Source organism: Oncorhynchus tshawytscha, unplaced genomic scaffold, assembly GCF_018296145.1.
Source record: "Oncorhynchus tshawytscha isolate Ot180627B unplaced genomic scaffold, Otsh_v2.0 Un_scaffold_3215_pilon_pilon, whole genome shotgun sequence".
In the NCBI taxonomy this organism is placed as follows: domain Eukaryota; kingdom Metazoa; phylum Chordata; class Actinopteri; order Salmoniformes; family Salmonidae; genus Oncorhynchus; species Oncorhynchus tshawytscha.
Genome location: NW_024609515.1, coordinates 5857 through 24262, shown reverse-complemented (window position 1 = coordinate 24262; position 18406 = coordinate 5857). Strand labels below are relative to the sequence as shown.

At 47.8% G+C, this 18406-nt stretch overlaps 1 protein-coding gene across 1 annotated transcript in view; it reads left to right on the top strand.

Annotated features, from left to right (window-relative positions):
- LOC112238770 (general transcription factor 3C polypeptide 1) overlaps positions 1-16764 on the top strand; it is a 103885-nt gene extending 87121 nt beyond the window's left edge. The window contains 8 exon segments of the mRNA XM_042315650.1: positions 3829-4014; positions 4837-4982; positions 5594-5736; positions 7958-8039; positions 13303-13415; positions 14891-14950; positions 15818-15911; positions 16534-16764. Coding sequence (XP_042171584.1) covers positions 3829-4014; positions 4837-4982; positions 5594-5736; positions 7958-8039; positions 13303-13415; positions 14891-14950; positions 15818-15911; positions 16534-16749 — 1040 coding nt within the window. The 3' untranslated portion in view covers positions 16750-16764.
- Positions 16765-18406: the final 1642 nt, after the last annotated feature.

The window sequence follows — 18406 nt, the reverse complement described above, 5'->3', positions numbered from 1 at the left end:
GAACAGTTTGGTGATGAACAATGCCTTTTCCAGCATGATGGCGCACCTTGCCATAAGGCAAAAGTGATAACTAAGTGGCTCAGGGAACAAAACATCAATATTTTGGGTCCATGCCCAGGAAACTCCCCAGACCTTAATCCCATTGAGACCTTGTGGTCAATCCTCAAGAGGCGGGTGGACAAACAAAACCCCACAAATTCTGACAAACTCCAAGCATTGATTATGCAAGAATGGGCTGCCATAAGTCAGGATGTGGCCCAGAAGTTAATTGACAGCATGCCAGGGTGGATTACAGAGGTCTTGAAAAAGAAGGGTCAACACTGCAAATATTCACTCTTTGCATCAACTTCATGTAATTGTCAATAAAAGCCTTTGACACTTATGAAATGCTTGTAATTATACTTCAGTATTCCATAGTAACATCTGACAACAAATATCTAAAGACACTGAAGCAGCAAACTTTGTGGAAATTAATATTTGTGTCATTCTCAACCTTTGGCCACGACTGTATGTTGTTGTGTGGTCTGTGAGAGCCAGAAATCTTGCTTGTTTGTAGGTGACCAAATACTTATTTTCCACCATAATTTGCAAATAAATTCAGTAAAAATCCTACAATGTGATTTTCTGGATTTTTTTTCTTCTAATTTTGTCTGTCATAGTTGAAGTGTACCTATGATGAAAATTACAGGCCTCTCTCATCTTTTTAAGTGGGAGAACTTGCACAATTGGTGGCTGGCTAAATATTTTTTTTGCCCCAATGTATATGTTGATGTGGAGGGGATGTTGTTGTGTGGATGTGTAGGGTATATGTTGATGTGGAGGGGATGTTGTTGTGTGGATGTGTAGGGTATATGTTGATGTGGAGGGGATGTTGTTGTGTGGATGTGTAGGGTATATGTTGATGTGTAGGGGATGTTGTGTGGATGTGTAGGGTATATGTTGATGTGGAGGGATGTTGTTGTGTGGAGGGGATGATGTTGTGTGGATGTGTAGGGTATATGTTGATGTAGAGGGGATGTTGTTGTGTGGATGTGTAGGGTATATGTTGATGTGGAGGGGATGTTGTTGTGTGGATGTGTAGGGTATATGTTGATGTGGAGGGGATGTTGTTTGTGGATGTGTAGGGTATATGTTGATGTGTAGGGATGTTGTGTGGATGTGTAGGGTATATGTTGATGTGGAGGGGATGTTGTTGTGTGGAGGGGATGATGTTGTGTGGATGTGTAGGGTATATGTTGATGTAGAGGGATGTTGTTGTGTGGATGTGTAGGGTATATGTTGATGTGGAGGGGATGTTGTTGTGTGGATGTGTAGGGTATATGTTGATGTGGAGGGGATGTTGTTGTGTGGATGTGTAGGGGATGTTGATGTGTAGGGGATGTGGAGGGTGTATGTTGATGTGGAGGGGATGTTGTTGTGTGGATGTGTAGGGTATATGTTGATGTGGAGGGATGTTATTGTGTGGATGTGTAGGGGATGTTGTTGTGTGGATGTGGAGGGATGTTGTTGTGTGGATGTGTAGGGTGTATGTTGATGTGGAGGAGATGTTGTGTGGATGTATAATGGATGTTGTTGTGTGGATGTGTAGGGTATACGTGGATGTGGAGGGGATGTTGTTGTGTGGATGTGGAGGGGATGTTGTTGTGTGGATGTGTAGGGGATGTTGTTGTGTGGAGGGGATGTTGATGTGTAGGGGATGTGGAGGGTGTATGTTGATGTGGAGGGGATGTTGTTGTGTGGATGTGGAGGGGATGTTGTTGTGTGGATGTGTAGGGTATATGTTGATGTTCAGGGGATGTTGTTGTCTGGATGTGTAGGGTATATGTTGATGTGGAGGGGATGTTGTTGTGTGGAGGGGATGTTGTTGTGTGGATGTGTAGGGTATATGTTGATGTTGTTGTGTGGATGCGTAGGGGATGTTGTTGTGTGGATGTGTAGGGTATATGTTGATGTGGAGGGGATGTTGTTGTGTGGATGTGTAGGGTATATGTTGATGTGGAGGGGATGTTGTTGTGTGGAGGGGATGTTGTTGTGTGGATATGTAGGGTATATGTTGATGTTCAGGGAATGTTGTTGTGTGGATGCGTAGGATATATGTTGATGTTCAGGGGATGTTGTTGTGTGATGTGTAGGGTATATGTTGATGTTCAGGGGATGTTGTTGTGTGGATGTGTAGGGTATATGTTGTTGTTGTGTGGATGTGTAGGGGATGTTGATGTGGAGGGTGTATGTTGATGTGGAGGGATGTTGTTGTGTGGAGGGGATGATGTTGTGTGGATGTGTAGGGTATATGTTGATGTAGAGGGGATGTTGTTGTGTGGATGTGTAGGGTATATGTTGATGTGGAGGGGATGTTGTGTGGATGTGTAGGGTATATTTTGATGTGGAGGGGATGTTGTTGTGTGGATGTGTAGGGGATGTTGATGTGTAGGGGATGTGGAGGGTGTATGTTGATGTGGAGGGGATGTTGTTGTGTGGATGTGTAGGGTATATGTTGATGTGGAGGGGATGTTATTGTGTGGATGTGTAGGGGATGTTGTTGTGTGGACGTGTAGGGTGTATGTTGATGTGTAGGGTATATGTTGATGTGGAGGAGATGTTGTGTGGATGTATAATGGATGTTGTTGTGTGGATGTGTAGGGTGTATGTTGATGTGGAGGGGATGTTGTTGTGTGGATGTGGAGGGTATACGTGGATGTGGAGGGGATGTTGTTGTGTGGATGTGTAGGGGATGTTGTTGTGTGGAGGGGATGTTGTGTGGGATGTGTAGGGTATATGTTGATGTGGAGGGGATGTTGTTGTGTGGATGTGTAGGGTATATGTTGATGTTGAGGGGATGTTGTTGTGTGGATGTGTAGGGTATATGTTGATGTGGAGGGGATGTTGTTGTGTGGATGTGTAGGGTATATGTTGATGTGGAGGGGATGTTGTTGTGTGGAGGGGATGTTGTTGTGTGGATATGTAGGGTATATGTTGATGTTCAGGGGATGTTGTTGTGTGGATGCATAGGGTATATGTTGATGTTCAGGGGATGTTGTTGTGTGATGTGTAGGGTATATGTTGATGTTCAGGGGATGTTGTGTGGATGTGTAGGGTATATGTTGATGTTGTTGTGTGGATGCGTAGGGTATATGTTGATGTGGAGGGGATGTTGTTGTGTGGATGTGTAGGGTATATGTTGATGTTCAGGGGATGTTGTTGTGTGGATGTGTAGGGTATATGTTGATGTGGAGGGGATGTTGTTGTGTGGATGCGTAGGGTATATGTTGATGTTGAGGGGATGTTGTTGTGTGGATGTGTAGGGTATATGTTGATGTGGAGGGGATGTTGTTGTGTGGATGTGTAGGGTATATGTTGATGTGGAGGGGATGTTGTTGTGTGATGTGTAGGGTATATGTTGATGTTCAGGGGATGTTGTTGTGTGATGTGTAGGGTATATGTTGATGTGGAGGGGATGCTGTTGTGTGGATGTGTAGGGTATATGTTGATGTGGAGGGGATGTTGTTGTGTGGATGTGTAGGGTATATGTTGATGTGGAGGGGATGTTGTTGTGTGGATGTGTAGGGTGTATGTTGTCGTGTGGATGTGTAGGGTATATGTGGATTTGGAGGGGATGTTGTTGTGTGGATGTGTAGGGTATATGTTGATGCAGAGGGGATGTTGTGCGGATGGGATGTTGGGACCAGTTTGGTTTGGGTAGGCAAGGATGTCTTCACTATTATTACACTATGTAGAAAATAGTAAAAATAAAGAAAAACCCTTTAATTAGTAGTTGTGTCCAAACTTTTAACTGGTTGTGTGTGTGTCTGTCTCTGTGTCCCCTGAAAGGCCCCAAGTTCCCCGGGCCCCAGTCCTCTAAGCAGGGGGTCCCAGCAGGGTTGAGGTTGGAGGAGGTCCACATCTCCACTGAGCCGTCCAGTAGGAACCGGCTGGTTAAAGGAGGGAAGAAGCAGAAGAGGAAGAGAACCATTAAACTGAAAAAACAGGCCAAATCACCACAGAAGAAGAAGAAAGGTGAGTCCAGACACACAGGTTAAAACACCACAGAAGAAGAAAGGTGAGTCCAGACACACAGGTCAGAAACACCACAGAAGAAGAAAGGTGAGTCCAGACACACAGGTCAGAACACCACAGAAGAAGAAAGGTGAGTCCAGACACACAGGTTAAAACACCACAGAAGAAGAAAGGTGAGTCCAGACACACAGGTCAGAACACCACAGAAGAAGAAAGGTGAGTCCAGACACACAGGTCAGAACACCACAGAAGAAGAAAGGTGAGTCCAGACACACAGGTCAGAACACCACAGAAGAAGAAGGAAGGTGGGTCCAGACACACCACTGCTGAGACCAGGGTTTTTTAGTTCTGTTTCGTTAGATTATAAAAAAACATTTCACGGTTTTGTTTTATATTTTTAATGCATTATGTGGGTTGAATACTGTAACGAAAACTATTAATACAAGTCCCATTGTGGTTGGCCTCCTGAGTGGCGCGGCGGCACTGCGTGGCACTGCGTGGCGGCGGCCTAACTGGCACACTGCGTCTGGGCGGCCTAAGGCACTGCGTCTGGGCGGCCTAAGGCACTGCGTCTGGGCGGCCTAAAGGCACTGCGTCTGGGCGGCCTAAGGCACTGCGTCTGGGCGGCCTAAGGCACTGGGGGCGGCCTAAGGCACTGCGTCTGGGCGGCCTGGGCGGCCTAGGCACTGTCTCAGGCGTCTCTACAGATCCCAGGCTGTGTCGCCGGCGGCCGTGACCTGGGAGGCACAATCGGCCCAGCGTTTTCTGGTTAGGGGAGGGTTTGGCCGCCCGGGATGATAATTATAGTGTGTGTGTGTGCAGTCGAGGTTAGAAAGCGGCCCCCAGTCCATGATGCAGCAGACCACAAAGCTCTGATGATGATGACCAGACAGAGAGTAACATGGAGCGTCAGCGAGGACTCTGTACTCATCCTCTGTAGAGTCGCTTCTCACTTCCTGAACCGCAAGGTAGACACACACACTGGCACACGCCCACTTCTCACTTCCTGAACTGCAAGGTAGACACACACACTGGCACACGCCCAATTCTCACTTCCTGAACTGCAAGGTAGACACACACACTGGCACACGCCCACTTCTCACTTCCTGAACCGCAAGGTAGACACACACACTGGCACACGCCCACTTCTCACTTCCTGAACCGCAAGGTAGACACACACACTGGCACACGCCCACTTCTCATGATATGAAGTGGTGTCACACTACACTCTCTCTCTGTCTCTCTCTCTCTGCGCTCTCTCTGTCTTTGTCTCTCTCTCTCTGTCTCTCTCTCTGCGCTCTCTCTCTGTCTCTCTGCTCTCTCTCTGTCTCTGTCTCGCGCTCTCTCTGTCTCGCGCTCTCTCTCTGTCTCGCGCTCTCTCTCTGTCTCGCGCTCTCTCTCTGTCTCGCGCTCCCTCTCTGTCTCGCGCTCTCTCTCTGTCTCGCGCTCTCTCTCTGTCTCGCGCTCTCTCTCTGTCTCGCGCTCTCTCTCTGTCTGTCTCCAGCTCAAGGTTCTGTTGTCTTGGAGTCCTGGTTCTGCTGGTTCTACTCTGTGTGTTTTAGAACTCTGTGTGTTGTAGCTCCGCAGGCCCTTCGTCCCGTGGTGTGTAGTGAGGGATCTGCTCCACGCAGAGTTTGAAGAGTCTCTGGATAAAACCTCTCCGTCTGTTGGACGACGATCACGTTACATACTGAAGAACCCACAGACATACCTCAACTACAAGTACGTTACAACACACACTATCTAAACCCACAGACACACCTCAACTACAAGTACGATACAACACACACTATCTAAACCCACAGACATACCTCAACTACAAGTCTCGTTACACACTATCTATACCCTCGCAGACATACCTCAACTACAAGTACGTTACACACTATCTATACCCACAGACATACCTCAACTACAAGTACGTTACACACTATCTAAACCCACAGACATACCTCAACTACAAGTACGTTACACACTGTCTATACACACTGTCTATACCCACAGACATACCTCAACTACAAGTACGTTACACACTATCTAAACCCACAGACATACCTCAACTACAAGTACGTTACACACTATCTAAACCCACAGACATACCTCAACTACAAGTACGTTACACACTATCTAAACCCACAGACATACCTCAACTACAAGTACGTTACACACTGTCTATAGCCACAGACATACCTCAACTACAAGTCTCGTTACACACTATCTATACCCACAGACATACCTCAACTACAAGTCTCGTTACACACTATCTATACCCACAGACATACCTCAACTACAAGTCTCGTTACACACTATCTATACCCACAGACATACCTCAACTACAAGTACGTTACACACTATCTAAACCCACAGACATACCTCAACTACAAGTCTCGTTACACACTATCTAAACCCACAGACATACCTCAACTACAAGTACGTTACACACTATCTAAACCCACAGACATACCTCAACTACAAGTACGATACAATACACACTATCTAAACCCACAGACATACCTCAACTACAAGTACGTTACACACTGTCTATAGCCACAGACATACCTCAACTACAAGTACGTTACACACTATCTATACCCACAGACATACCTCAACTACAAGTACGTTACACACTATCTAAACCCACAGACATAGCTCAACTACAAGTACGATACAATACACACTATCTAAACCCACAGACATACCTCAACTACAAGTACGTTACACACTGTCTATAGCCACAGACATACCTCAACTACAAGTACGTTACACACTATCTAAACCCACAGACATACCTCAACTACAAGTACGTTACACACTGTCTATAGCCACAGACATACCTCAACTACAAGTACGTTACACACTATCTATACCCACAGACATACCTCAACTACAAGTACGTTACACACTATCTATACCCACAGACATACCTCAACTACAAGTACGTTACACACTATCTATACCCACAGACATACCTCAACTACAAGTACGTTACACACTATCTAAACCCACAGACATAGCTCAACTACAAGTACGATACAATACACACTATCTAAACCCACAGACATACCTCAACTACAAGTACGTTACACACTGTCTATAGCCACAGACATACCTCAACTACAAGTACGTTACACACTATCTATACCCACAGACATACCTTAACTACAAGTACGTTACACACTATCTATACCCACAGACATACCTTAACTACAAGTACGTTACACACTATCTAAACCCACAGACATACCTCAACTACAAGTACGTTACACACTATCTAAACCCACAGACATACCTCAACTACAAGTACGTTACACACTATCTAAACCCACAGACATACCTCAACTACAAGTACATTACACACTGTCTATAGCCACAGACATACCTCAACTACAAGTACGTTACACACTGTCTATACCCACAGACATACCTCAACTACAAGTACGTTACACAATATCTAAACCCACAGACATACCTCAACGACAAGTACGTTACACACTATCTAAACCCACAGACATACCTCAACTACAAGTACGTTACACACTATCTATACCCACAGACATGCCTCAACTACAAGTACTTTACACACTATCTAAACCCACAGACATACCTCAACTACAAGCACGATACAACACACACTATCTAAACCCACAGACATACCTCAACTACAAGTACGTTAACACACACTATCTAAACCCACAGACATACCTCAACTACAAGTACTTTACACACTATCTAAACCCACAGACATACCTCAACTACAAGTACGATACAACACACACTATCTAAACCCACAGACACACCTCAACTACAAGTACGATACAACACACACTATCTAAACCCACAGACATACCTCAACTACAAGTACGTTACACACTATCTAAACCCACAGACACCTCAACTACAAGTACTTTAACGTGTAGGGCTTCAAGTTTACTGTGTTGTCCTGTAGGATCTGTCTGGCGGAGGTGTACCAGGACAAGCCTCTGATAGCGAAACTACAGGGAAGGAAACACGACCCCAACGACCCCAAGGTAACACACACACACCACCCGTCTGTTCACGACCCCAAGGTAACACACACACACCACCCGTCTGTTTACAACACCAACGACCCCAAGGTAACACACATACCACCCGTCTGTTCACAACCCCAACGACCCCAAGGTAACACACACACACCACCCGTGTTCACGACCCCAAGGTAACACACACACACACCACACGTCTGTTCACGACCCCAAGGTAACACACACACACCACCCGTCTGTTTACAACCCCAACGACCCCAAGGTAACACACACACACCACCCTTCTGTTCACGACCCCAAGGTAACACACACACCCACCCGTCTGGTCACGACCCCAAGGTAACACACACACCCACCCGTCTGTTCACGACCCCAAGGTAACACACACACACCACCCGTCAGGTCACGACCCCAACGACCCCAAGGTAACACACACACACCACCTGTCTGTTCACGACCCCAAGGTAACACACACACCCACCCGTCTGTTCACGACCCCAAGGTAACACACACACCCACCCGTCTGTTCACGACCCCAAGGTAACACACACACCCACCCGTCTGGTCACGGCCCCAAGGTAACACACACACACCACCCGTCTGTTCACGACCCCAATGACCCCAAGGTAACACACACACCCACCCGTCTGGTCACGACCCCAAGGTAACACACACACCCACCCGTCTGGTCACGACCGCAAGGTAACACACACACACACACCACCCGTCTGTTTACAACACCAACGACCCCAAGGTAACACACACACACCACCCGTCTGTTTACAACCCCAACAACCCCAAGGTAACACACACCACCTGTCTGTTTACAACCCCAACGACCCCAAGGTAACACACACACCACCCGTCTGTTCACCGCCCCAAGGTAACACACACACACACCACCCGTCTGTTTACAACCCCAAGGTAACACACACACCACCCGTCTGTTCACAACCCCAACAACCCCAAGGTAACACACACCACCCGTTTGTTTACAACCCCAACAACCCCAAGGTAACACACACACACCACCCGTCTGTTCACCAACGACCCCAAGGTAACACACACACCCACCCGTCTGGTCACGACCCCAAGGTAACACACACACCCACCCGTCTGGTCACGACCCCAAGGTAACACACACACACACCACCCGTCTGTTTACAACACCAACGACCCCAAGGTAACACACACACACACCACCCGTCTGTTTACAACCCCAACAACCCCAAGGTAACACACACACCACCCTTCTGTTTACAACCCCAACGACCCCAAGGTAACACACACACACACACCACCCGTCTGGTTACAACCCCAACAACCCCAAGGTAACACACACACCACCCGTCTGTTCACAACCCCAACGACCCCAAGGTAACACACGCACACCACCCGTCTGTTCACGACCCCAAGGTAACACACGCACACCACCCGTCTGTTCACGACCCCAAGGTAACACACACACCCACCCGTCTGGTCACGACCCCAAGGTAACACACACACACACACCCGTCTGTTCACGACCCCAACGACCCCAAGGTAACACACACACACCACCCGTCTGTTTACAACCCCAAGGTAACACACACCACCTGTCTGTTTACAACCCCAACGACCCCAAGGTAACACACACACACCACCCGTCTGTTCACGACCCCAACGACCCCAACAACACACACCACCCGTCTGTTCACCGCCCCCAAGGTAACACACACACACACTACTCGTCTGTTCACAACCCCAACGACCCCAAGGTAACACCACCACCACCCGTCTGTTCACGACCCCAACAACCCCAAGGTAACACACACCCACCACCCGTCTGTTCACGACCCCCACGACCCCAAGGTAACACATCACACACACATTCACCTCATGAGCTAATTGGTTTTCAGTATTATATCTATTGAACAGATTGAGAGGTTGGGTCAGGGGGCAGTAGGTTGAGAGGTTGGGTCAGAGGGCAGTAGGTTGAGAGGTTGGGTCAGAGGGCAGTAGATTGAGAGGTTGGGTCAGAGGGCAGTAGATTGAGAGGTTGGGTCAGGGGGCAGTAGATTGAGAGGTTGGGTCAGAGGGCAGCAGGTTGAGAGGTTGGGTCAGGGGGCAGTAGATTGAGAGGTTGGGTCAGAGGGCAGTAGATTGAGAGGTTGGGTCAGAGGGCAGTAGATTGAGAGGTTGGGTCAGGGGCAGTAGATTGAGAGGTTGGGTCAGAGGGCAGTAGATTGAGAGGTTGGGTCAGAGGGCAGTAGGTTGAGAGGTTGGGTCAGGGGGCAGGGGAGAGGTTGGGTCAGGGCAGTAGATTGAGAGGTTGGGTCAGAGGGCAGTAGGTTGAGAGGTTGGGTCAGAGGGCAGTAGGTTGAGAGGTTGGGTCAGAGGTTGGGTCAGGGGGCAGGGTTGAGAGGTTGGGTCAGAGGGCAGTAGGTTGAGAGGTTGGGTCAGAGGGTTGGGTCAGGGGGCAGTAGGTTGAGAGGTTGGGTCAGGGGCAGTTGAGGTTGGGTCAGAGGTTGGGTCAGGGTTGGGTCAGTAGGTTGAGAGGTTGGGTCAGGGGGCAGTAGGTTGAGAGGTTGGGTCAGGGGCAGTAGGTTGAGAGGTTGGGTCAGGGGCAGGAGGTTGAGAGGTTGGGTCAGGGGGTCAGTAGGGCAGTTGAGAGGTTGGGTCAGAGGGCAGTAGGTTGAGAGGTTGGGTCTGAGGGCAGGGTTGAGAGGTGGGTCAGAGGGCAGTAGGTTGAGAGGTTGGGTCTGGGGGCAGTAGGTTGAGAGGTTGGGTCAGGGGGCAGTAGGTTGAGAGGTTGGGTCAGGGGGCAGGAGGTTGAGAGGTTGGGTCAGGGGCAGGAGGTTGAGAGGTTGGGTCAGGGGGCAGTAGGTCAGGGGGTCAGGGGGCAGTAGGTTGAGAGGTTGGGTCAGGGGCAGGGGTTGAGAGGTAGGTTGAGAGGTTGGGTCAGGGGGCAGTAGGTTGAGAGGTTGGGTCAGAGGGCAGCAGGTTGGGTCAGGTTGAGAGGGTTGGGTCAGAGGGCAGTAGGTTGAGAGGTTGGGTCAGGGGCAGTAGGTTGAGAGGTTGGGTCAGTAGGGCAGTAGGTTGAGAGGTTGGGTCAGAGGGCAGTAGGTTGAGAGGTTGGGTCAGAGGGCAGTAGGTTGAGAGGTTCAGGGGCAGTAGGTCAGAGGTTGGGTCAGAGGGCAGTAGGTTGAGAGGTTGGGTCAGAGGGCAGTAGGTTGAGAGGTTGGGTCTGAGGGCAGTAGGTTGAGAGGTTGGGTCTGAGGGCAGTAGGTTGAGAGGTTGGGTCTGAGGGCAGTAGGTTGAGAGGTTGGGTCTGAGGGCAGTAGGTTGAGAGGTTGGGTCTGAGGGCAGTAGGTTGAGAGGTTGGGTCTGAGGGCAGTAGGTTGAGAGGTTGGGTCTGAGGGCAGTAGGTTGAGAGGTTGGGTCTGAGGGCAGTAGGTTGAGAGGTTGGGTCTGAGGGCAGTAGGTTGAGAGGTTGGGTCTGAGGGCAGTAGGTTGAGAGGTTGGGTCTGAGGGCAGTAGGTTGAGAGGTTGGGTCTGAGGGCAGTAGGTTGAGAGGTTGGGTCTGAGGGCAGTAGGTTGAGAGGTTGGGTCTGAGGGCAGTAGGTTGAGAGGTTGGGTCTGAGGGCAGTAGGTTGAGAGGTTGGGTCTGAGGGCAGTAGGTTGAGAGGTTGGGTCTGAGGGCAGTAGGTTGAGAGGTTGGGTCTGAGGGCAGTAGGTTGAGAGGTTGGGTCTGAGGGCAGTAGGTTGAGAGGTTGGGTCTGAGGGCAGTAGGTTGAGAGGTTGGGTCTGAGGGCAGTAGGTTGAGAGGTTGGGTCTGAGGGCAGTAGGTTGAGAGGTTGGGTCTGAGGGCAGGTTGGGTCTGAGGGCAGTAGGTTGAGAGGTTGGGTCTGAGGGCAGTAGGTTGAGAGGTTGGGTCTGAGGGCAGTAGGTTGAGAGGTTGGGTCTGAGGGCAGTAGGTTGAGAGGTTGGGTCTGAGGGCAGTAGGTTGAGAGGTTGGGTCTGAGGGCAGTAGGTTGAGAGGTTGGGTCTGAGGGCAGTAGGTTGAGAGGTTGGGTCTGAGGGCAGTAGGTCAGGTTGGGTCTGAGGGCAGGGTTGGGTTGGGTCTGAGGGCAGTAGGTCAGGTTGAGAGGTTGGGTCTGAGGGCAGTAGGAGGTCAGGTTGAGAGGTTGGGTCTGAGGGCAGTAGGTCAGGGTTGGGTCTGAGGGCAGTGGGTCTGAGGGCAGTAGGTCAGGTTGAGAGGTTGGGTCTGAGGGCAGTAGGTCAGGTTGAGAGGTTGGGTCTGAGGGCAGTAGGTCAGGTTGAGAGGTTGGGTCTGAGGGCAGTAGGTCAGGTTGAGAGGTTGGGTCTGAGGGCAGTAGGTTGAGCTGTTGGGTCAGAGGGCAGTAGATTGAGAGGTTGGGTCTGAGGGCAGTAGGTCAGGTTGAGAGGTTGGGTCTGGGGGCAGTAGATTGAGAGGTTGGGTCTGAGGGCAGTAGGTCAGATTGAGAGGTTGGGTCTGAGGGCAGGGGTCAGGTTGAGAGGTTGGGTCAGGGCAGTATGTTGAGAGGTTGGGTCAGGGGGTAGGTCAGATTGAGAGGTTGGGTCAGGGGCAGTAGGTTGAGAGGTTGGGTCAGAGGGCAGTAGGTTGAGAGGTTGGGTCAGGGGGCAGTAGGCTGAGAGGTTGGGTCAGAGGGCAGTAGGTTGAGAGGTTGGGTCTGGGGGCAGTAGATTGAGAGGTTGGGTCTGAGGGCAGTAGATTGAGAGTTTGGGTCTGAGGGACACGAGCTCCTAGGCTGTATCATTACTGCTCCACCATCCGAGACACAGGTGTTGTGTATTTGTGTGTTAGTTAATCTGTGTGTATTTGTGTGTTAGTTAATCTGTGTGTATTTGTGTGTTAGTTAATCTGTTTGTGTTTTAGTTAATCTGTTTGTGTTTGTGTGTTAGTTAATCTGTGTGTATTTGTGTGTTAGTTAATCTGTGTGTTTGTGTGTTAATCTGTTTGTGTGTTAGTTCATCTGTGTGTGTTTGTGTTAGTTCATCTGTGTGTGTTTGTGTGTTAGTTAATCTGTGTGTATTTGTGTGTTAGTTAATCTGTTTGTATTTGTGTGTTAGTTAATCTGTGTGTATTTGTGTGTTAGTTAATCTGTTTGTGTTTTAGTTAATCTGTTTGTGTTTGTGTTAGTTAATCTGTGTGTGTTTGTGTGTTAGTTAATCTGTGTGTGTTTGTGTGTTAGTTCATCTGTGTGTATTTGTGTGTTAGGTAATCTGTGTGTGTTTGTTCCAGGAATGTTCCACAGTGTTCCGGGAGTTTGTGTCGTTACTCAGACAGAAATTCAGCTCCGCCTCCGGGTCATGTGATGTCACCATCCCTGACACCAAGACACAGCTGTTCTCACGGTAACATAGACACTCATACACACACACCTCACTGTAACACAGACACTCACACACCTCACGGTAACACAGACACTCATACACACACACACCTCACGGTAACACATACACTCATACACACACACACCTCACGGTAACACAGACACTCATACACACACACACCTCACGGTAACACAGACACTCATACACACACACACCTCACGGTAACACAGACACTCATACACACACACACCTCACGGTAACACAGACACTCATACACACACACACCTCACGGTAACACAGACACTCATACACACACACACCTCACGGTAACACAGACACTCATACACACACACTCACGGTAACACAGACACTCATAACACACACTCACGGTAACACAGACACTATACACACACACCTCACGGTAACACAGACACTCATACACACACACCTCACGGTAACACAGACACTCATACACACACACACCTCACGGTAACACAGACACTCATACACACACACACCTCACGGTAACACAGACACTCATACACACACACCTCACGGTAACACAGACACTCATACACACACACACCTCACGGTAACACAGACACTCATACACACACACACCTCACGGTAACACAGACACTCATACACACACACACCTCACGGTAACACAGACACTCATACACACACACACCTATAACACAGACACTCATACAACACCTCACGGTAACACAGACACTCATACACACACACACCTCACGGTAACACACACACACTCATACACACACACACACCTCACGGTAACACACACTCATACACACACACACACGGTAACACACACTCATACACACACACACCTCACGGTAACACAGACTCATACACACACACACTCACGGTAACACAGACACTCATACACACACACACCTCACGGTAACACAGACACTCATACACACACACACCTCACGGTAACACAGACACTCATACACACACACACCTCACGGTAACACAGACACTCATACACACACACACCTCACGGTAACACAGACACTCATACACACACACACCTCACGGTAACACAGACACTCATACACACACACACCTCACGGTAACACAGACACTCATACACACACACACCTCACACACACAGACACTCATACACACACACACCTCACGGTAACACAGACACTCATACACACACACACCTCACGGTAACACAGACACTCATACACACACACACCTCACGGTAACACAGACACTCATACACACACACCTCACGGTAACACAGACACTCATACACACACACACCTCACGGTAACACAGACACTCATACACACACACACACACCTCACGGTAACACAGACACATACACACACACCTCACGGTAACACATGCACTCATACACACACACACCTCACGGTAACACAGACACACAGAACATCTGATGAAAACCCACTCCGGTGCTCTCCTATTGGCCGACGTGTGTTGTTGATGTCATTTAGGTTTAAGGTGTACACCCTGGAGGACATGTCAGATGAGAACACCAAGGACTCTCTCAACAGGTAGGAGATACAACAATACAACTATTTGACAGGAGTATCAATACATGACGACTATCTGACATGAATATCAATACATGACAACTATCTGACATGAATATCAATACATGACAACTATACAACTATCTGAAACCCGATGTAAAGTTATAGTAATATTTTTTAACTAGGCAAGTTCAGGACAAATTCTTACTTAAAATGATGGCCATGAATATAAATATATTATATCTCTCTCTCTGTCTCTCTCTCTGTCTATCTGTCTCTGCCTCTCTGTCTCTCTCTCTGTCTATCTGTCTCTGTCTCTCTCTGTCTCTCTCTCTGTCTATCTGTCTCTGTCTCTCTCTGTCTCTCTCTCTGTCTATCTGTCTCTGTCTCTCTCTGTCTCTCTCTCTGTCTATCTGTCTCTCTCTGTCTCTCTCTCTCTCTCTCTGTCTCTCTCTCGATCTGTCTCTCTCTCTCTCTCTCTCTCTCTCTGTCGATCTGTCTCTCTCTCTCTCTCTGTCTATCTCTCTCTCTGTCTCTCTGTCTCTCTCTCTCTCTGTCTCTCTCTCTCTGTCTCTCTCTGTCTCTCTGTCTCTCTCTCTGTCTATCTGTCTGTGTCTCTGTCTCTCTCTCTGTGTCTCTGTCTCTCTCTCTCTCTCTCTCTCTGTCTATCTGTCTCTGTCTCTCTCTGTCTCTCTCTGTCTATCTGTCTCTGTCTCTCTCTCTGTCTCTCTCTCTCTCTCTGTCTCTCTCTCTCTCTCTCTCTCTGTCTCTCTCTCTCTCTGTCTCTGTCTCTGTCTCTGTCTCTCTCTCTGTCTCTCTCTCTTTCTGTCTCTCTCTCTGTCTCTCTCTCTCTGTCTCTCTCTCTCTGTGTATCTGTCTCTGTTCCAGTATTGAGGACATCCACTCCCTGGTGTTGAATAATCTGATCCAGAGTACGTTGGCCATGTCCAACTCTCAGATGAAATGCTGCCGATCCTTCCAGGTATACACACACACACACACACACACACACACACACACAATTATAGACCCAAGGCAATCACATGTCCCGGCGTATTTACAGATCATTAATGGTATATCAACGGCTCTAACACTGAACCCATTATTACATTTAAGAAGGATGGTTGGTTATGGGAAGATGTTTAAGTTGAGAAGCATGAAAGTATTTTTTCTCTCTCTGTCTCTCTGTCTCTCTGTCTCTCTCTCTCTCTCTACCTCTCTCTACCTCTCTCTACCTCTCTCTACCTCTCTCTCTACCTCTCTCTCTACCTCTCTCTGCCTCTCTCTCTGCCTCTCTCTCTGCCTCTCTCTCTACCTCTCTCTCTGCCTCTCTCTCTGCCTCTCTCTCTGCCTCTCTCTCTGCCTCTCTCTCTGCCTCTCTCTCTGCCTCTCTCTCTACCTCTCTCTACCTCTCTGCCTCTCTCTGCCTCTCTCTCTGCCTCTCTCTCTGCCTCTCTCTGCCTCTCTCTCTGCCTCTCTCTCTGCCTCTCTCTCTGCCTCTCTCTCTGCCTCTCTCTCTGCCTCTCTCTCTGCCTCTCTCTCTGCCTCCGTGTCCCTCACCACCTCCCTCTCTCTCTCCCCCTCACTCCCTCCCCTTTCTCCAGACCTTCCATACCTACAGTAGGTACCGTCAGGAGGTTCTGTGTCAGGTGTTTGTCCAGTGCAGGAAGAAGGGATTGGTCAACAGACGAAGGATCAGTCAACTGTGTGGCCCCAATAAGAACCGTGCCCTACCCATCCTGCCCATGTCTTACCAACTGTCTCAGAGTTACTACAGGTTAGTAACACTACTACCGGGTAATAACACTACTACAGGTTAGTAACACTACTACAGGGTAATAACACTAGTTACTACAGGTTAGTAACACTACTACTGGGTAATAACACTAGTTACTACAGGTTAGTAACACTACTACAGGTTAGTAACACTACTACAGGGTAGTAACACTACTACGGGGTAGTAGCACTACTACAGGTTAGTAACACTACTACAGGGTAATAACACTAGTTACTACAGGTTAGTAACACTACTACTGGGTAATAACACTAGTTACTACAGGTTAGTAACACTACTACAGGGTAATAACACTACTAGTTACTACAGGGTAACAATACTACTACAGGGTAACAATACTACTACAGGGTAACAATACTACTACAGGGTAACAATACTACTACAGGGTAACAACACTACTACAGGGTAACAACACTACTACTACAGGGTAATAACACTACTACAGGGTAATAACACTACTACAGGGTAGTAGCACTACTACAGGTTAGTAACACTACTACAGGTTAGTAACACTACTACAGGTTAGTAACACTACTACAGGGTAGTAACACTACTACAGGTTAGTAACACTACTAGTTACTACAGGTTAGTAACACTACTACAGGGTAATAGCACTACTACAGGGTAATAACACTACTACAGGTTAGTAACACTACTAGTTACTACAGGTTAGTAACACTACTACAGGGTAATAACACTACTACAGGTTAGTAACACTACTACTGGGTAATAACACTACTACAGGTTAATAACACTACTACAGGGTAGTAACACTACTACTGGGTAATAACACTACTAGCTACTACAGGTTAGTAACACTACTACAAGGTAATAACACTACTAGCTACTACAGGGTAATAACACTACTAGCTACTACAGGTTAGTAACACTACTACAGGGTAATAACACTACTACAGGGTAATAACACTACTACAGGGTAATAACACTACTACAGGTTAGTAACACTACTACTGGGTAATAACACTACTACTGGGTAATAACACTACTACAGGTTAGTAACACTACTACTGGGTAATAACACTACTACAGGGTAATAACACTACTACAGGTTAGTAACACTACTGCTGGGTAATAACACTACTAGGTACTACAGGTTAGTAACACAACTACAGGTTAGTAACACTACTACAGGTGAGTAACACTACTACAGGTTAGTAACACTACTACAGGGTAATAACACTACTACAGGGTAGTAGCACAACTACAGGTTAGTAGCACTACTACAGGTTAATAACACTACTACAGGTTAGTAACACTACTACTGGGTAATAACACTACTACAGGGTAATAACACTACTACAGGTTAGTAACACTACTACTGGGTAATAACACTACTAGTTACTACAGGTTAGTAACACTACTACTGGGTAATAACACTACTAGTTACTACAGGTTAGTAACACTACTACAGGTTAGTAACACTACTACAGGTTAGTAACACTACTACTGGGTAATAACACTACTAGCTACTACAGGTTACACTACTACAGGTTAGTAACACTACTACAGGGTAGTAACACTACTACAGGGTAGTAACACTACTAGTTACTACAGGTTAGTAACACTACTACAGGGTAATAACACTACTAGTTACTACAGGTTAGTAACACTACTACAGGGTAATAACACTACTAGGTTAGTAACACTACTACTACTACAGG